Source organism: Haliotis cracherodii, unplaced genomic scaffold, assembly GCF_022045235.1.
Source record: "Haliotis cracherodii isolate W230 unplaced genomic scaffold, xgHalCrac1.p SCAF_10, whole genome shotgun sequence".
In the NCBI taxonomy this organism is placed as follows: Eukaryota; Metazoa; Mollusca; class Gastropoda; order Lepetellida; family Haliotidae; genus Haliotis; species Haliotis cracherodii.
Window position 1 is genome coordinate 59,163,595 of NW_027266265.1, and position 22,396 is coordinate 59,185,990.

Consider the following 22,396-nt stretch of genomic DNA (forward strand, 5'->3'; position numbering starts at 1 on the left):
ATACAGTCAAGTCCCATTAATCCGACATTGTTTGGTTGCAGATGATCATGTCGGATAAACGAAATTAGGTAGTATCAACATGATCAATGTTCGTGATCGAAAATTGGACAACTAGACAATAAATAACACGTTGTAGAGAGGAAAAAGGCAATATTCATATTGTTATATTACATTGTTAATGGAATATGTTTTCTAATCATACAACCCCTAAAGTTTAACACAATGTATAACTGATTCAAAATACTTTTTAAAGCATAGTCTGGATTAGAAGTTGCCAATTTGAAACCAGTGCCGCAATGCTTAAGAAAGCTGCTTTCTTATAGGCTAATGTTGACTACCTGTTAGTAATTTCATTGGTTGGTCAAAGTTTGCGAAAGGTCGTTCTAACGTGATCTGTAATGGCATGCCCTCAGCGGTAGCTAGGACTTGTATCCGATTTTATAAGATTGAGGTAATCTAGGCATGTGATTTATCCTGGTTTTTTTTATCTAAAGCAGTAATTGTTTATTGTTAAGCAAGTTTATAGCTGCAGCCGTTCAAACATGCAGCTACTCACCGACTCGTCTCGCATCAAAACATGGGTCTGTGTACTCGCAGGAAAATGACCACAGAGTACGCTGATCACTGTTTCGGATTAATGAGATATTTCGGTAATTCGTTGCAAATTAGGTGTGCCAGAGTTGGAGTGCGAGACTGTCAGATTAACGGGTTAATCATTGGTGTCAAATAAAGCCGATTGTCGGTTTAACAAGTGTCAGATTAACGAGACTTAACTGTATATAGCCTAGGTATCTTTATACCTATAAAAAGAAACACATTTACGATTAAGAGTCTTTGCAGTTGACACTGGTAATCCAGACAAGTTTGCCACGATTGCAGCATCAGGTGTCGGCATACATGTAAACAATGGAATGAATAAACAAGTCATTTAACCTGGGACCGTGACTTACTTGGAAGTAGTGTTCACATCGGCCACTGTAACTAGTGGGGTGGAGTAGGGTGCTGGCGATGGTGGGGGGATGTCTCTTCTCACCCTATGGGATTCTTCATCTCGCTGTTTTGTTTCTCTGTCATCTTGGGGGCTGATGGTATCGACGAGGTACATCACCAGCACGGCCACGAACGCCGCTAAAAATGGTTTATACTGCATCACAACTGTAGATATACATAAACTTTCCTAAGAGATACACTAATAGGTACTTATCCACAAGTTGCCATTGCCAAATTTACATCGTATTCCACTTCGCACAAACTCACTGTCGCGTGCCGACACGAAGCGGAAGTTGTCAATTTCTTTTGAGCCTCTGTTTCATTCCAAGATGTCTGCGCCCAGTGCAAAATAGCTGAAGTATGTCTAATCAGTGATTTGGCCTGTTCCAAGGTCGTTTGAGGGGGAAAGACTCAGATGATAAGCCGGAACATCGAGTTGTGTGGGGGAAGCCTGTAGCGGAAACACTGATAGACAGGTAAATACAATCTAGGGCGAGTCGAACCGTAAATCTAGACTGGTGTAATCAGCTGATTGACATTATCATGGAAAATGTCATCGACCGGCTCTGGTTCACGATTCACCTACCTCGCGTTTCAATTCGATCCTTAGCCAGGGTTAGTTGCGTTACTGTTAGGGTAGCACAACACTTAGACAGACATTTAGTCCCAGAAGTAAAGTTATCTTATATTTAAAAAATAGAATCTACGAAGAAGGGAAAAAAATCCATATGAAGCCCAGAACAATCCTTAACTTCAAGGACTAACCAAGTCTGCAAAGCTCTAATTTGTTGGAATTTCTAATATCTTGCCAATGTCAATTCTGTTTACAAACCACTGGTACTCAACCTGCTTAAACATGACCCCTCCCTCCTACGTTGTCCCCCTCCCTCCCATGTTGTCTCCCTCCTTGTCCCCCGGGGTGGCGCCACTGCCATAACCAAGACTGTAGACAACATTTAGTCTCAGGAATAAAGTTATCTTATTTAAAAATTTATATCTTAGGGAATATAAATCAAAATGGATCCTAGAATACCATCCTGGAGCTGAGGCAATCTAGACAAATTAACTATCCTTAGCCCCACATACACTCACACCAGTGATAGAAACTAACTGTTTTAGTCCAACAGTCCTTATCATGATGATTTATAGCAAATCCCTTAATGTGCAAGTGTCATGAAAATAGTAATACATTTTTCTTACATCTTTATGTAACCAGTATGATGTACCATACGATAACCAAGAAAATAAGTACGAAAATGTAAACTTGGCACTTAATTAAAAGTATGTATTTTGAGGTCTGTATTTGTAACAACCCAAACAAATCTTAAAAGCCCAAATGAGGAGACAGGGCTTAGTTAGTTCGCCGGCTCAGACTGTAGCTGATTGTGTATTACCAACTGTATATTTTAATCCCCAAAGAGGACAGTGTACGAATGGTCATAGCTAAATGTAGAATATAACAAGTGCTAGAGTGTCAACAGAGGGGGAGGCTTTTTGTGTGATCAAGCCTGTAATTCTGGGGGTAGCTTGTGTGATCAAGCGTGTAATTTTGGAGGTAATTTCCACCAACAAGGCCATATATGGAACCTCTGTATAAAAAGCCCCCGCTTTTTTGTTTTGGTTTCAGCCTTTGAAATTGACAGGTCAAAAGTGCAAATATACCTTATTCACACACCGCTTTCAATGTTTTGAATATCATATTTGCATTAACATAATTATACAATGTGACAATCTATCCAAATTTTCAAAGTTCTATATACCCATGAGACTTGCACTTTAAAAAGGGCAGATTTCTACTCGCCCTCATGATGCCTGAACTATTGAGCAGTTTGACAAGAACTATAGGACTAGTGCCAGTTTCTAACGCTGCGCATACACACGCCTCAACACACACACACTCTTTCCCCTTTAACCATCTTGTTAGGTTTTGTACACTTCTATTTTCAGTAAATCATTAAAAGAAATATGTAAAATAGGAAAGTAAACTGTTACATAAATAGTTGGTGTTATTAGGGAGCACTTATAACGATTACTGACAGGTCGGTGGTTTGGGAGTGCCAGGGACAGTACACCAGTATCTGGTCTCTAGTAGTGCTAAGTGGGGTGGGGCACTGGGGGTGTTTAGTGGGGTGGGGCACTGGGGGTGCTAAGTGGGGTGGGGCACTGGGGGTGTTTAGTGGGGTGGGGCACTGGGGGTGCTAAGTGGGGTGGGGCACTGGGGGTGTTACTGGGGGTGTTTAGTGGGGTGGGGCACTGGGGGAGTTAAGTGGGCTGGGGCACTGGGGGTGTTTAGTGGGGTGGGGCACTGGGGGAGTTAAGTGGGGTGGAGCACCGGGGGTGTTAAGTGGGGTGGGGCACTGGGGGTGTTAATGTTAAGTGGGGTTGGGCACTGGGGGGTGTTAAGTAGGGTGGGGCACTGGGGGTGTTAAGTGGGATGGGGCACTGGGGGTGTTTAGTGGGATGGGGCACTGGGGGTGTTAATGTTAAGTGGGGTGGGGCACTGGGGGTGTTATGTAGGGTGGGGCACTGGGGGTGTTTAGTGGGATGGGGCACTGGGGGTGTTTAGTGGGATGGGGCACTGGGGGTGTTTAGTGGGATGGGGCACTGGGGGTGTTATGTGGGGTAGGGCACCAGGGTGTTAAGTGGGCTGGGGCACTGGTGGTGTTAAATGGGGAGGGGAACTTGGGGTGTTAAGTGGGGTGGGGCACTGGGGGTGTCATGTAGGGTGGGGCACTGGGGGTGTTAAGTGGGGTGGGGCACTGGGGGTGTTAGATGGGGTGGGGCACTGGGGGTGTTAAGTGGGGTGGGGCACTGGGGGTGTAAATTTTTGAAAAAGTAACATTTCGGTTCCATCCCAACTAAGGTCACTGACACAATTAAGTCATTGCCATGTGGATTGTCAAACCAAGATAGGATTACATTGCTAACTTATTCAAATTTATTTAAAGGATCTACAAATTGGGAAAAGTATATTACAATTTACCTACATAAAAATACAATAATATTCATGATATGTAGGCTGTTTGTAATGTGTAATGCAAGTTTCTCTGTGTCAGGTTGCCAGCATTAGGAGCACTGTGTAGTATGTTATACAATACACTATTGATATAAGGGAGGTAACTCTAACCCCGGAAGTATTTCTTTAAATAGAACGCAATGAGTCTTATTTCATTGGTGGCAGCGGTGAACTAATGGATATTTTCACTTGGAAATGGCTACGCCCGGAGTATCGCAGTGGGACGAGTGTGATTCTGGAGATATTGATAGTCAGTTTAGCCAGCTGGAAAGTTTGTTCATTGCGAAAGACAGCACGGTAAACGAGAAGAAGGTTGCTTGCTTTCATTAGTCATTGAAAGGTGAGGCGAAGCAGTTGTTCACCACGTTATCGGTGGATCAGCGGTCAAGGTATGCATCAGTAAAATTAGCTTTCGTGGAGCGCTTCAGACAGCCGAGATCTTCAGTGACTTGTCAACAAGAATTGTCAGATAGGAAGCAGAAGAAGAGAGAAACCGCTGTGAAACTCAAATATTCAATCATGGATCTAGTTACTGAGGCATTTCCGGATGTTACCGATGATGCATGATGGTCAGCGCTACAGATTGCTCATTACAGGAGAGCACTGACACCTGAGGTGAGACAAAAATTAGCATGGCTAGTGTCAGATGATGTAACCTTTGATGAACTGGTTAGGAAAGCAGAACAAGTACAGAGGGACACTGCTTGCATCAACATGATTCAATCAGATGGGAATAATGTTAGTGGGGGACAAAATGCTATTTTGTTGGAATTAGCTAAGGAGATCTCAGAACTGACAAGTTTGCTGTTTACCTTGAGGGAAACCAGTTTACAGTTAAAACAAGTGGACGAAATCGCCATACCATGTTTATTCTCAGTGGGTAACTGATTCACATGTAACAGACAGATGCAGATATCACAGTACTGCAACAATGGGTAACTGATTCACATGCAACAGACAGATGCAGATATCACAGTACTGCAACAGTGGGTATCTGATTCACATGCAACAGACAGATGCAGATATCACAGTACTGCAACAATGGGTAACTGATTCACATGCAACAGACAGATGCAGATATCACAGTACTGCAACAGTGGGTAACTGATTCACATGCAACAGACAGATGCAGATATCACAGTACTGCAACAGTGCGTAACTGATTCACATGTAACAGACAGATGCAGATATCACAGTACTGCAACAGTGGGTAACTGGTTCACATGCAACAGACAGATGCAGATATCACAGTACTGCAACAGTGGGTAACTGATTCACATGCAACAGACAGATGCAGATATCACAGTACTGCAACAGTGGGTAACTGGTTCACATGCAACAGACAGATGCAGATATCACAGTACTGCAACAGTGGGTAACTGGTTCACATGCAACAGACAGATGCAGATATCACAGTACTGCAACAGTGGGTAACTGATTCACATGCAACAGACAGATGCAGATATCACAGTACTGCAACAGTGGGTAACTGGTTCACATGCAACAGACAGATGCAGATATCACAGTACTGCAACAGTGGGTAACTGGTTCACATGCAACAGACAGATGCAGATATCACAGTACTGCAACAGTGGGTAACTGGTTCACATGCAACAGACAGATGCAGATATCACAGTACTGCAACAGTGGGTAACTGGTTCACATGCAACAGACAGATGCAGATATCACAGTACTGCAACAGTGGGTAACTGGTTCACATGCAACAGACAGATGCAGATATCACAGTACTGCAACAGTGGGTAACTGGTTCACATGCAACAGACAGATGCAGATATCACAGTACTGCAACCAATGGCAACAGTGGGTAACTGGTTCACATGCAACAGACAGATGCAGATATCACAGTACTGCAACAGTGGGTAACTGATTCACATGCAACAGACAGATGCAGACATCACAGTACTGCAACAGTGGGTAACTGGTTCACATGCAACAGACAGATGCAGATATCACAGTACTGCAACAGTGGGTAACTGATTCACATGCAACAGACAGATGCAGACATCACAGTACTGCAACAGTGGGTAACTGGTTCACATGCAACAGACAGATGCAGATATCACAGTACTGCAACAGTGGGTAACTGGTTCACATGCAACAGACAGATGCAGATATCACAGTACTGCAACAGTGGGTAACTGGTTCACATGCAACAGACAGATGCAGACATCACAGTACTGCAACAGTGGGTAACTGGTTCACATGCAACAGACAGATGCAGATATCACAGTACTGCAACAGTGGGTAACTGGTTCACATGCAACAGACAGATGCAGACATCACAGTACTGCAACAGTGGGTAACTGGTTCACATGCAACAGACAGATGCAGATATCACAGTACTGCAACAGTTAAAAACTGATTCACATGTAACAGACAGATGCAGATATCACAGTACTGCAACAGTGGGTAACTGATCACAAGAGACCAAGCGATATCAAGCGAGATGTGAAGAGCTTTATCAAGAGTGATGGTGATAAACTTGAACTGTGCAACAATGTGCTTGTGCTTTGCGGGCCCACTTACATCAACACAATAGGGTAATCGATACTTGTTTGTGCTGTGTGATCCTTTCAGCGAATGGGTAGAGGAATTTGCAGTACCTGATCAGTCAGCTACAATTATATATAACGAAATTGTGTGCCACTATGGACTGCCAGAGGGACTACACTCTGACCAAGGTCCGAACTTTGAAGCTAAACTTCTCCAAGAGTTGTGCAGCAAGCTGGGCATTAAAAGAACAAGAACCTCCCCATACAACATACAGTGCAATGGACAGGTTGAAAGAATGAATAGAACTCTAGCTGAAAGACTAGCTCTTCTAATGGAAGCTCATGACCAAAAGGATTGGGATGAGAAGTTACCGTCAGCTTTGTCAGCTATTTGCACATCAACAAATAACATTACAGAAGAGACCCCATTCAAGATTGTGTTTTGCCAATCCCCTAGAGACAAAACAGACACCGATGTAAGTGGAGATCAGAAACTGGTGACTGATTCATCAGCTAAACTGAGTGAATTAGTGGATTTGCAGAAGACTGTGAGAGGGAAGATTTTGAAAGAGCAAGAGCAGGGGTGTGAAAAGAAACAACATACCAAGTTTACTCCATTCAAAGAAGGCGATAAAGTGTGGCTATATCATCCTCAGCAAGTGCGCGGAAACTCATCTCAGAAAGATGGGAAGGGCCTTTCCATGTTGATAGCCAAATCTGTGAAAATACTTACCGTATTCACCCCTGGGAAGGAAATGGACGCTCATGTGTCATCAATCACCAAAAGCTGAAAAGACATTTTGAGAGACCGGACCACTTGACTACAAGTAGTAGTGGTAGTGATAGTGCTAGAGACTGTGTTGTGAATGTGGACACTGAATGTCAATCTTCAGGTTCACCTGACATTGACAACTCTACAGGCAGCATCAACATTCCAGGAGGGGCAAGTGACATTGTGTTGGGACTTGATGATGTGTTTCCAAGCAAGTGTCGTGAAACAAAATTCAACAGACAATTGCCAGACACATTTCAATCAGATTCGCCAGCCCCCAAAGTGGCAGAGTGACTATCATGTTAACATTGCCTGTGTTTCAAACGAAAATGCCTTTCTTGGCATGTTTGACAATATGTAAATGCAATTAATTATAAATAGTGTTGTATTTGTAATAGTTAATAGTTAACGCATTCACCTGTTTTATGCTTACCTGTAAATAGTACTTTATTATCATCGTTTTAATTGATGTCTAATTTCTTAGTATGTATGATTGTATCTGAGAGGGAGGTATGATGTAAGGGAGGTAACTCTAAACCCGGAAGTATTTCTATAAATAGAACTCAAAGTTAACGTAGTTTGGAATGGTTGTGTGAGTGTTGTGATGATGTCATGATAGTAATACCGTTGTGTTGTCAGTTATGGTTTTGATCTGAACAAGTAAACATCGTTTGAGTTTACGGACGAATTGAGTCTTATTTCACTATGTTATATAATGAACACTGTGCTATACAATAAACACCATGTTATACAATGATCACTGTGTTATACAATGAACACTGTGTTATACAATGAACACCATGTTATACAATGAACACCATGTTATCCAATGAAAACTGTGTTATACAATGAACACCATGTTATACAATGAACACTGTGTTATATAATGAACACCATGTTATCCAATGAACACTGTGTTATACAATGAACACCATGTTATACAATGAACACTGTGTTATATAATGAATGCTGTTATACAATAAACATTATGTTATACAATGAACACTTATTCAACGAACACTATGTTAGTTGTTATACAATGAACACTGTTATACAATGAACACTGTGTTATACAATGAATACTATGTTATACAATGAACACTGTGTTATACAATGAACACTATGTTATACAATGAATACTGTGTTATACAATGAACACTATGTTATACAATGAACACTATGTTATACAATGAACACTATGTTATACAATGAATGATATGTTTTCAGCCCCTTCAGACAAGATGGTGTTGATATTCAAGAAGAGCCCAATGCTCAACACAATGACCACCTATGCCATATTGTGGACCATTGCCGATGTCTCAGAACAGAAATTTGTCTCAAAGAAAAAGAAACTTGATGTGTTGAAAACTGCCCGGATGACTGTTGTGGGGTCGATGGTGATTGCTCCCCTTGTTGTTGCCTGGATCCGATTTGCAGAACGTGTCTTCCCAGGAACACACTTCAGGGCTGTGATCAAGAAAGTTGTCAGTGAACAGATTATGTTTGCTCCTGTCGGAAATTTGAGTTTTTACACAGGTAAGCAGCTATTCCCATTTGTGTGTTTCCCTCTATAGTTGATAGGTCGGTCCTCTGATGTGTTATGCTGTTTCCCGCTATAGTTGATAGGTCGGTCCTAAAATGTGTTGTGCTGTTTCCCGCTATAGTTGATAGGTTGGTCCTCAAATGTGTTGTGCTGTTTCCCACCATAGTTGATAGGTCGGTCCTCAAATGTCTTGTGCTGTTTCCCACTATGTTGTGTTGTTTCCTTCTATATGTTGGTCCTCAAATGTGTTGTGCTGTTTCCCGCTTTAGTTGATAGGTCGGTCCTCAAGTGTTTTATGCTGTTTCCCGCTATAGTTGATAGGTCAGTCCTCAAGCTGTTTCCCACTATAGTCGATAGGTTGGTCCTGGAGTGTGTTGTGCTGTTCCCGCTATAGGTGATAGGCTGGTCCTGGGGTGTGTTGTGCTGTTCCCGCTATAGGTGATAGGTCGGTCCTCAAATGTGTTGTGCTGTTCCCGCTATAGTCGATAGGTTGGTCCTGGGGTGTGTTGTGCCGTTTCCCACTATAGGTGATAGGTCGGTCCTCAAATGTGTTGTGCTGTTTCCCTATATAGTTGATAGCCTGGTCCTCAAATGTGTTGTGCTGTTTCCCTCTATAGTTGATAGGTCAGTACTCGGGTGTGTTGTGCTGTTTCCCTCTACAATTGATAGGCTGCACCTCAAATGTGTTGTGCTGTTTCCTGCTATAGTTCAAAGGTCGGTCCGCAAATGTGTTGTACTGTTTCCCGCTATTGTTGATAGATCGGTCCTTAAATGTGTTGTGCTGTTTCCGACTATATGTTGGTCCTCAGGTGTGTTGTGCTGTTTCTTGCTATAGTTGATAGGTCACTCCTCGGGTGTGTTGTGCTGTTTCTTGCTATAGTTGATAAGTCAGTCCTCGGGTGTGTTGTGCTGTTTCTTGCTATAGTTGATAGGTCTGTCCTCAAGTGTGTTGATAGGCTGGTCCTGGGGTGTGTTGTCCTGTTTCCCGCTATAGTTGATAGGTCGGTCCTCAAATGTGTTGTGCTGTTTCCCGCTATAGTTGATATGTAGGTCCTCAAACGTGTTGTGCTGTTTCCCTCTAAAGTTTATAGGCTGGTCCTCAAGTGTGTTGTACTGCTTCCTGCTATAGTTCAAAGGTCGGTCCTCGGGTGTGTTGTGCTGTTTCCTGCTATAGTTGATAGATAAGTCCTCAGGTGTGTTGTGCTAGTACCAAGGAGAGTGTTGTTAGACATGAGTCATTTTTAGCTTTCCTCTCCCATCATGTCAATGCAACTTTAAAATTGTTCCACGTGACCAACTCACTCTCACTATATATTTTCAGCAACTAGTCTCACTCACTCACTCTAGCTATATATTTTCATTATTAGTCTCACTCACTCACTCTCACTATATATTTTCAGCTACTAGTCTCACTCACTCACTCTCACTATATATTTTCATTATTAGTCTCACTCACTCACTCTCATTATATATTTTCAGCAACTAGTCTCACTCACTCACTCTCACTATATATTTTCATTATTAGTCTCACTCACTCACTCTCACTATATATTTTCATTATTAGTCTCACTCACTCACTCTCACTATATATTTTCATTATTAGTCTCACTCACTCACTCTCACTATATATTTTAAGCTACTAGTCTCACTCACTCTTACTATATATTGTAAGCTACTAGTCTCACTCACTCTTACTATATATTGTAAGCTACTAGTCTCACTCACTCACTCACTCTCACTATATATTTTCAGCTACTAGTCTCACTCACTCTCACTATATATTTTCAGCTCCTAGTCTCACTCACTCACTCACTCTCACTGTATATTTTCAGCTACTAGTCTCACTCACTCACTCTCACTATATATTTTCAGCGACTAGTCTCACTCACTCACTCTTACTATATATTTTCAGCTACTAGTCTCACCCACTCTTACTATATATTTTCAGCTATTAGTCTCACTCACTCACTCTTACTATATATTTTCAGCTACTAGCCTCACTCACTCTTACTATATATTTTCAGCTACTAGTCTCACTCACTCTTACTATATATTTTCAGCTACTAGTCTCACTCACTCTCACTATATATTTTCAGCGACTAGTCTCACTCACTCACTCTTACTATATATTTTCAGCTACTAGTCTCACCCACTCTTACTATATATTTTCAGCTATTAGTCTCACTCACTCACTCTTACTATATATTTTCAGCTACTAGCCTCACTCACTCTTACTATATATTTTCAGCTACTAGTCTCACTCACTCTTACTATATATTTTCAGCTACTAGTCTCACTCACTCTCACTATATATTTTCAGCTACTAGTCTCACTCACTCACTCTTACTATATATTTTCAGCTACTAGCCTCACTCACTCTTACTAAATATTTTCAGCTACTAGTCTCACTCACTCTTACTATATATTTCCAGCTACTAGTCTCACTCACTCACTCTTACTATATATTTTCAGCTACTAGTCTCACTCACTCACTCTTACTATATATTTTCAGCTACTAGCCTCACTCACTCTTACTAAATATTTTCAGCTACTAGTCTCACTCACTCTTACTATATATTTTCAGCTACTAGTCTCACTCACTCACTCTCACTATATATTTTCAGCTACAAGCCTCACTCACTCTTACTATATATTTTCAGCTACTAGTCTCACTCACTCACTCTTACTATATATTTTCAGCTACTAGTCTCACTCACTCACTCTAACTATATATTTTCAGCTACTAGTCTGCTTGAAAGGAAGGATGTAGTTACAGAAATCAAGGCAAAGTTCCTTAAAACCTACAAGGTAAGAATGGGGAGGACACAACGTATTCAAGACTTGCCCGAAGTGCATCCTCGATTATTCAGTGTACTCTATGTGCATTCTATTAGGATAAATACCCCTGACCCAATCCATGCGGCAGCTTGTTGGAAAATGACATGACTATCTCCCTCTGACTTTGCATGGTCTGGTTGCATGTGTGGCTCAGTCGTCTAAGGTGCCAAAGACTTGCATTCCTTATGCACGCCAAGAACCTATGATTGTGGGTTCACAGAGGCACACACAGACATACACACAGAGGCACACACAGACATACACACAGAGGCACACACAGACATACACACAGAGGCACACACAGACATACACACAGAGGCACACACAGACATACACACAGGGGCACACACAGACATACACACAGAGGTGCACACAGAGGCACACACAGACATACACACAGAGGCACACACAGACATACACACAGGCACACACAGACATACACAAAAAGGCACACATAAACAATCACGCAGAGGCACACACAGACATACACACACATACACACAGACATACACACAGAGGCACACACAGAGGCACACACACACATATACACACAGACATACACACAGAGGCACACACAGACAGACACACAGAGGCACACACAGACATACACACAGAGGCACACACAGACATACACACAGAGGTGCACACAGAGGCACACACAGACATACACACAGACATACACACAGAGGCACACACAGACATACACACAGAGGCACACACAGAGGCACACACAGACATACACTCAGAGGCACACACAGACATACACACAGAGGCACACACAGACATACACACAGAGGCACACACAGAGGCACACACAGACATACACACAGAGGAACACACAGACATACACACAGAGGCACACACAGACATACACACACACAGAGGCACACACAGACATACACACAGACATACACACAGAGGCACACACAGAGGCACACACAGACATACACACACATACACACAGACATACACACAGAGGAACACACAGAGGCACACACACACATACACACAGACATACACACAGAGGCACACACAGACATACACACAGAGGCACACACAGACATACACACAGAGGAACACACAGAGGCACACACAGACATACACACAGAGGCACACACAGACATACATACAGAGGCACACACAGACATACACACATACATACACACAGAGGCACACACAGATATACACACAGAGGCACACACAGACATACATACAGAGGCACACACAGACATACACACAGAGGCACACACAGACATACACACAGACATACACACAGAGGCACACACAGACTTGCATTCCTTATGCACGCCAAGAACCTATGATTGTGGGTTCACAGAGGCACACACAGACATACACACAGAGGCACACACAGACATACACACAGAGGCACACACAGACATACACACAGAGGCAAACACAGACATACACACAGAGGCACACACAGACATACACACAGGGGCACACACAGACATACACACAGAGGCACACACAGACATACACACAGAGGCACACACAGACATACACACAGGCACACACAGACATACACAAAAAGGCACACATAAACAATCACGCAGAGGCACACACAGACATACACACACATACACACAGACATACACACAGAGGCACACACACACATATACACACAGACATACACACAGAGGCACACACAGACAGACACACAGAGGCACACACAGACATACACACAGAGGCACACACAGACATACACACAGAGGTGCACACAGAGGCACACACAGACATACACACAGAGGCACACACAGAGGCACACACAGACATACACTCAGAGGCACACACAGACATACACACAGAGGCACACACAGAGGCACACACAGACATACACACAGACATACACACAGAGGCACACACAGACATACACACACATACACACAGACATACACACAGAGGAACACACAGAGGCACACACACACATACACAGACATACACACAGAGGCACACACAGACATACACACAGAGGCACACACAGACATACACACAGAGGCACACGCAGACATACACACAGAGGCACACACAGACATACATACAGAGGCACACACAGACATACACACAGACATACACACAGAGGCACACACAGATATAGTCACAGAGGCACACACAGACATACACACAGAGGCACACACAGACATACACACAGAGGCACACACAGATATACACACAGAGGCACACACAGACATACACACAGAGGCACACACAGACATACACACAGAGGCAAACACAGACATACACACAGAGGCACACACAGACATACACACAGGGGCACACACAGACATACACACAGAGGTGCACACACAGAGGTGCACACAGAGGCACACACAGACATACACACAGAGGCACACACAGACATACACACAGGCACACACAGACATACACAAAAAGGCACACATAAACAATCACGCAGAGGCACACACAGACATACACACACATACACACAGACATACACACAGAGGAACACACAGAGGCACACACACACATATACACACAGACATACACACAGAGGCACACACAGACAGACACACAGAGGCACACACAGACATACACACAGAGGTGCACACAGAGGCACACACAGACATACACACAGAGGCACACACAGACATACACACAGAGGCACACACAGAGGCACACACAGACATACACTCAGAGGCACACACAGACATACACACAGAGGCACACACAGACATACACACAGAGGAACACACAGACATACACACAGAGGCACACACAGAGGCACACACAGACATACACACAGAGGAACACACAGAGGCACACGCAGACATACACACAGAGGCACACACAGACATACATACAGAGGCACACACAGACATACACACAGACATACACACAGAGGCACACACAGATATACACACAGAGGCACACACAGACATACATACAGAGGCACACACAGACATACACACAGAGGCACACACAGACATACACACAGAGGCACACACAGATATAGTCACAGAGGCACACACAGACATACATACAGAGGCACACACAGACATACACACAGAGGCACACACAGACATACACACAGAGGCACACACAGATATACACACAGAGGCACACACAGACATACATACAGAGGCACACACAGACATACACACACACAGAGGCACACACAGAGGCACAGACAGACATACACATAGAGGCACACACAGATATACAAAGAGGCACACACAGAGGCACACACAGACATACACACAGAGGCACACAAAGACATACACACACACATACACACAGAGGCACACACAGAAATACACACAGAGGCACACACAGACTTACACACACAGACATACACACAGAGGCACACACAGACATAGACACAGAGGCACACACAGACATACATACAGAGACATACACACACACAGAGGCACACACAGACACCATCTCATTCATTTGTATGAAACCAATGTCTGACAATGACAGTAATTTCCTTTCTTGTTTGGAACACTCCTATTTGAACAATAACACTGTAGCTCACTAGATAGAAAAGAAGCGATCCAGAATGAAAAGAATGTGGCCACAGACTTACTAACTGAATATTTCACTGACTGCTGATAAAGGTCAGCTTCTGTACCTGTTGTAAACGTACTTCTCTATGACAGACGGGGCTGATGTTCTGGCCCTTCGTCCAGACAGTCAACTACTCGGCTGTCCCCCACCTCTACAAGCCAGTGTTTGTGGCCGGCGCATCCTTCATGTGGAGTCTCTTCCTCTGCTTCATGAAGGAAGATCCTGTGAGTGACCTGACATCATCCTGTACTGTGTTACTGTGGTAACATTGTGACATAATCCTGTACTATGTAACCATGGTAACACTGTGACATTCTGAACTATGTTACCATGGTAATACTGTGACATAATCCTGTACTATGTAACCGTGGTAACACCGCGACACCCTGTACAATGTTGCCATAATAATCCTGTGACATCATCCTTCACCATGTAACCATGGTAACTCTGACATAATCCTGCACTATATAACCATGGCAACAGTGTAACATCATCTTGTACTAAGTAACCTTGGTAAAACTGTGACATCATCCTGTACTATGTAACCATGGTTACTCTGTGACATCACAGTGCACTATGTAACCATGGCAACAGTGTGGCATTGTCCTTTTATGTATCAATGACACAAGGGGAATAACACTTTGATACGAGGAGATTGACACTATGACACAAGGGGAATAACAGGACACAAGGGGACTGACACTATGACACAAGGGGACTGACTCAAGGGGACTGACACTATGACACAAGGGTACTGACACAAGGAAACTGACTCAAGGGGATTGACACAAGGGAACTGATGCAAGGGGACTGAGACTGACACAAGGGGGCTGAGACTTTGACACAAGGGGACTGACACAAGGGACTGAGACTTTGACACAAGGGGGCTGATACTTTGACACAAGGGGACTGAGACTTTGACACAAGGGGACTGAGACTTTGACACAAGGGGACTGACACAAGGGGACTGAGACTTTGACACAAGGGACAGAGACTTTGACACAAGGGGGCTGAGACTTTGACACAAGGGGACTGACACAAGGGACTGAGGCTTTGACACAAGGGGGCTGATACTTTGACACAAGGGGACTGACACAAGGGGACTGAGACTTTGACACAAGGGACAGAGACTTTGACACAAGGGACAGAGACTTTGACACAAGGGGGCTGAGACTTTGACACAAGGGGACTGACACAAGGGACTGAGGCTTTGACACAAGGGCACTGATACTTTGACACAAGGGGACTGAGGCTTTGACACAAGGGCACTGATACTTTGACACAAGGGGACTGACACAAGGGGACTGAGACTTTGACACAAGGGGACTGAGACTTTGACACAAGGGGTCTGAGACAAGGGGACTGACACTTTGACACAGGGGGACTTATACTTTGACACAAGGGGGCTGATACTTTGACACAAGGGCACTGATACTTTGACACAAGGGGACTGACACAAGGGGACTGAGGCTTTGACACAAGGGGACTGATACTTTGACACAAGGGGACTGAGACAAGGGGATTAACACTTTGACACAAGGGGACTGACACTTTGACACAAGGGGAGAGTAATAACACTATGACACAAGGGGACTGACACTATGGAACAAGGGAACTAACGCTACGACACAAGAGGTTGGTCTAACACTATGTGTCCCTCCTCTACACCTTTAGGATGTTTGTATCGGGAGAACTATTTAATGATATTAAGGAATATTCATATGTTTTTCCTTTTCCTTAGAACAAAGTGAATGCACAAAAACCCAAGTCCAGTTAACACCAGGTAGGATTAGTGAGACGTCCAGTAGCTGGTCTCACCACTCATCAAGTAACACGGCATTCAACACCACCAACAGCTGGGGTCTTTGCTCGTCTAGTAACTCCAGACATCAACACCACCAACAGCTGGGGTCTTTGCTCGTCTAGTAACTCCAGACATCAACACCACCAACAGCTGGGGTCTTTGCTCGTCTAGTAACTACAGACATCAACACCACCAACAGCTGGGGTCTTTGCTCGTCTAGTAACTACAGACATCAACACCACCAACAGCTGGGGTCTTTGCTCGTCTAGTAACTCCAGACATCAACACCACCAACAGCTGGGGTCTTTGCTCGTCTAGTAACTCCAGACATCAACACCACCAACAGCTGGGGTCTTTGCTCGTCTAGTAACTTCAGACATCAACACCACCAACAGCTGGGGTCTTTGCTCGTCTAGTAACTCCAGACATCAACACCACCAACAGCTGGGGTCTTTGCTCGTCTAGTAACTCCAGACATCAACACTACAACCATCTGTTTTGAGCCGGTCCTGAAACAGGCCACAACAAACTGATTAGCACTCCAGCTGTCCCCAAATTGTTCTGTATTCCGTAGACCTTGTAGTGTGAGATAAAACCTTCTAAGTCCGATGGATCTGTAAGTAGGGTTGTGTCCCTACCTGGTGCGTGGTAGTTTTGGTGCGTGGTAGTATTTTACATCCAACATTCCCACTGAGTAGTTAGTCAGATTTAGTCATCATCCAACATTCCCACTGAGTAGTTAGTCAGATTTAGTCATCATCCAACATTCCCACTGAGTAGTTAGTCTGATTTAGTCATCATCCAACATTCCCACTGAGTAGTTAGTCAGATTTAGTCATCATCCAACATTCCCACTGAGTAGTTAGTCAGATTTAGTCATCTTGTTAATTTATTACTTACCCCCTCAGGATGGTTACTTCTGGTAGATGTCTTCATATTATAGATATATTTATACAGTTATGTTATATGTGGATATTTTGTTATATTTATACAACAAGATTTGTCGTTTTCATATAAAATGTTTTACTGTTGTGAAAGCTGGGCTCAAAACTGAAATGTTTTACTATGGCTCGTAGGACCATGAAAGCTGGGGTCAAAAATGAAATGTTTTACTATTGTTGGAAGGACCATGAAAGCGGGGGTCAAGGCTGAAATGTTTTACTATTGCTCGTAGGACCATGAAAGGGTTGGCCAAGGCTGAAATGTTTTACTATTGCTCGTAGGACCTTGAAAGATGGGGTGAAGCCTGAAATGTTTTACTATTGCTCGTAGGACCTTGAAAGATGGGGTGAAGGCTGAAATGTTTTACTATTGCTCGTAGGACCTTGAAAGATGGGGTGAAGCCTGAAATGTTTTACTATTGCTCATAGGACCTTGAAAGATGGGGTGAAGGCAGAAATGTTTTACTATTGCTCGTAGGACATTGAGGGATGGGGTCAAGGTTGAAATGTTTACTATTGTTCGAGGGGCCATGAAAGATGGGGGGGTCAAGGCTGAAATGTTTTAATATTGCTCGTAGGACCTTGAAAGATGGGGGTCAAGGCTGAAATGTTTAACTATTGTTCGGGGGGCCATGAAAGCGTAGGACAAGGCTGAAATGTTTTACTATTGCTCGTAGGACATTGAAAGATGGGGGTCAAGGCTGAAATGTTTTACTATTGCTCGTAGGACCTTGAAAGATGGGGGTCAAGGCTGAAATGTTTTACTATTGCTCGTAGGACCTTGAAAGTGGTGTTCAAGGCTGAGTTTTACCCAGTCAGGTCAATTTAGAGTTATGCAACTTTGGAAGCAATACAGATTTGTTTACACAAAGTGTAAAGATATTTTAGACAATTTTTTACAACATATTTCTTATATTATGGAAAATATATATTTTAGTGAACTGAATTTTCTTTACTTTTCATTGTCTGCATATTAATGTTGCGTTTGAACATATTTTATAATGCTGACTCAGGATAATGTGGAACAAGCATGTCTTGATGGTAGTGTTTGACTGAACCTGTGATGATGTGATGCATGTCTTGATGGTAGTATTTGACTGAACCTGTGATGATGTGATGAATGTCTTGATGGTAGTGTTTGACTGAACCTGTGATGATGTGATGCATGTCTTGATGGTAGTGATTGACTGAACCTGTGATGACGTGATGTTTGTCTTGATGGTAGTATTTGACTGAACCTGTGATGACTTGATGAATGTCTTGATGGTAGTGTTTGACTGAACCTGTGATGATGTGATGCATGTCTTGATGGTAGTGATTGACTGAACCTGTGATGACGTGATGTTTGTCTTGATGGTAGTATTTGACTGAACCTGTGATGACGTGATGTGTGTCTTGATGGTAGTGTTTGACTGAACCTGTGATGACGTATGCCTTGATGGTAGTGTTTGACTGAACCTGTGATGACGTGATGAATTTCTTGATGGTAGTGTTTGACTGAACCTGTGATGACGTGATGTATGTCTTGATGGTAGTGTTTGACTGAACCTGTGATGACGTGATGTATGCCTTGATGGTAGTGTTTGACTGAACCTGTGATGACGTGATGTATGTCTTGATGGTAGTGTTTGACTGAACCTGTGATGAGGTGATGTATGCCTTGATGGTAGTGTTTGACTGAACCTGTGATGACGTGATGTATGTCTTGATGGTAGTGTTTGACTGAACCTGTGATGACGTGATGTATGCCTTGATGGTAGTGTTTGACTGAACCTGTGATGATGTGATGAATGTCTTGATGGTAGTGTTTGACTGAACCTGTGATGACGTGATGTATGTCTTGATGGTAGTGTTTGACTGAACCTGTGATGACGTGATGTATGCCTTGATGGTAGTGTTTGACTGAACCTGTGATGACGTGATGTATGTCTTGATGGTAGTGTTTGACTGAACCTGTGATGATGTGACGTATGTCTTGATGGTAGTGTTTGACTGAAGTTGTCATTCAATGCCTCTATCTCAGGGTTATAGCTGGTGCAGCTCCTGTTGGAAACATTAAACCGATGAACAACCTCCAAGTGAATGTGGGTGATAGTACTCACAGCCTTTGTTATCAATATGAACACAATGTTGAACTATCACTATCAACAAAATGTTGAACAAATACTTGTATTGTTGCTTACTTGTTTCTTGTTTATATTTTTCCATTAGTTGTTTATTTCATTGTTGGCATGTCTGTGATTACTCCATTGATTTTATGTCATAACATAATTACTACATGGTGTGTTATTGTGACTCCATGTTATAACATCATTACTACATGGTGTCTTTGTTACTCCATGTTATAACATAATTACTACATGGTATCTTTGTTACTCCATGTTATAACATAATTACTACATGGTGTCTTTTTGTGACTCCATGTTATAACATAATTACTACATGGTTTCTTTTTGTGACTCCATGTTATAACATCATTACTACATGGTGTGTTTTTCTTACTCCATGTTATATCAAAGACTACATGGTAGATGTGACTTTAACACAATACTTTTGTAAAATGTGGCGACTTCATGTTATAACACAAGTCTTCGAGCATGTCGAGATAATGTAATGACTTCAAGTTATAACAAGATTTCAGTGCGATGTTACTTCATGTTATAACACATGACTTCAGTATGAATTAGTTACCTCATGTAACAAATGTTATATTTGGGAGAACACTGTCTGATTGAAGTACAGATTCAGTACAGATCACCAGCGCACAATGTCAGACATTTTTATCAAAAATATAACATTTGTTATGTTTGACCACACTGTAAGTGACATCGTGTGTTCATAGTGACTGCATGTTATAACATGAGTCTTTGGTATAGTGTAGCGACTTCATGTTATAACAAGACTTGTAAAATGTAGTTACTTTATGTTATAACAACTCTTTGAGATAATGTAGCGACTTCATGTTATAACAAGACTTGTAAAATGTAGTTACTTCATGTTATAACACAAGTCTTCGAGATAATGTAGCGACTTCATGTTACAACAAGACTTGTAAAATGTAGATATTTCATGTTAAAACTTGACTTTATGATATAATGCAGTGACTTTGTGTTATAACATCATGTGTTGTATCATCTGGATGTTCTTTAATGACAGTGAGTTCATGTAGTAACTGTGTTATACCAGGGCTTCATGTGGTCACAGTATGGCTTCATACATTATGACATGATGAGTTGCTCCAGCCTCAGGACTTTGTGTTTTATACCATGCTGTCACGTTGTACCTGCTCGGCTGTGTATGCAGTGTGACCACTGGTTCTCCCATCTTCTCCAGGCAAGTGAGTTAACTGACTTTAAAAGTCCAGTTTCCACCCTTGCCGAACTAAGCTGATATTATGGAGTTATATTTTGGCTGGACTAATGAGTCTATGCATAGTCCAATCAAAATCACGTAGGGAAATCAAAATCATGCAGATTTTGGCCGATTGGAGGATTTGCAAAGCAAGAGCACTGCCAACTCGGCGTCAAGAGGCATTTTCAAAATCTTTCATGTTTTTTATCAAGGTGTTCACGTGATTTGATGCACATTGCGATGTAAGACCCGCTTTATCACAATTTAGATCTTGATTATTGATCAGATCGCCTTGACTGGTCGCCGCCATTTTGTTTGAAATAAATGCTAGTGATACAGTGATACAAGAGGCAGAATCTGATTGGTCAATAGGAGAGGCATAGAAGGAACACAACTCGTAATAACCACCAGTGGCGCTACGATCAAGACCAGAAATTCAAGCCTAGTTTGGCAAGGGTGGAAACTGGACTTTTATAGTCAGTTTGCAATGTGACTACAGATTCTCATCGTATGATTTAAACCATGTCAGAATACCCTGTTAGGTGAGATGATTGAAAGCAAGTTGTTAGATGTGAAATGAGTTAAGCCATATTGTTATAACATTGTACCAGGAAGTAATACACCTGATGTCTGATGTAAAATGTTGATATTAATGTGTGCTGTGATTCAGATATGTTAAAGAATGTTGTTTCGGTCACAAATACACCTTTATCATGTCTTGCCCTGCATTTAGATTTTTAACTGACCTTTCACAAATTAAATATTCAGATACATCATTTAGTCGTTCGTGTCTTCATACCAGCTCCATTCAGGGAAATACATGAACTAGCTGCACAGAGGATGTGGATGCAGACATATCTGGAGACAACCTTCAACACCTGCAGCACAGAGGATGTGGATGCAGACATATCTGAAGACAACCTCCAACACCTGCAGCACAAAGGATGTGGATTTAGACATATCTGAAGACAACCTTCAACACCTGCAGCACAGAGGATGTGGATTTAGACATATCTGAAGACAACCTTCAACACCTGCAGTACAGAGGATGTGGATTTAGACATATCTGAAGACAACCT

General features: G+C 42.6%; 2 protein-coding genes across 3 annotated transcripts in view; one reads left to right on the top strand and one right to left on the bottom strand.

The window, feature by feature from the left end:
• Positions 1–1,266, bottom strand: part of LOC139454591 (sodium/hydrogen exchanger 8-like) — a 52,436-nt gene extending 51,170 nt beyond the window's left edge. For both annotated transcript variants that reach the window (XM_071236403.1, XM_071236402.1), the window contains exon 1: positions 951–1,266. In XM_071236403.1, the coding sequence (XP_071092504.1) occupies positions 951–1,150 (200 nt within the window). In that variant the 5' untranslated portion in view covers positions 1,151–1,266. The remainder of the gene's footprint in view (positions 1–950) is intronic.
• Positions 1,267–1,328: 62 nt separating this feature from the next.
• Positions 1,329–22,078, top strand: LOC139454592 (mpv17-like protein). Its single transcript, XM_071236404.1, has 5 exons — positions 1,329–1,466; positions 8,519–8,827; positions 11,575–11,642; positions 15,314–15,445; positions 16,963–22,078. The coding sequence occupies exons 2-5, from the start codon at positions 8,533–8,535 to the stop codon at positions 16,996–16,998; spliced, it is 531 nt and encodes a 176-aa protein (XP_071092505.1). The 5' UTR covers positions 1,329–1,466; positions 8,519–8,532; the 3' UTR covers positions 16,999–22,078.
• Positions 22,079–22,396: the final 318 nt, after the last annotated feature.

What these genes read in the sequence shown, in the direction of transcription:
- LOC139454592 (XM_071236404.1), top strand. Translation starts at nt 8,533, where the DNA reads ATGGTGTTGATATTCAAGAAGAGCCCAATGCTCAACACAATGACCACC. An exon ending in AGTTCCTTAAAACCTACAAG is followed by an intron (nt 11,643 to 15,313) that starts GTAAGAATGGGG and finishes TCTCTATGACAG; the next exon opens with ACGGGGCTGATGTTCTGGCC. An exon ending in GCTTCATGAAGGAAGATCCT is followed by an intron (nt 15,446 to 16,962) that starts GTGAGTGACCTG and finishes CCTTTTCCTTAG; the next exon opens with AACAAAGTGAATGCACAAAA.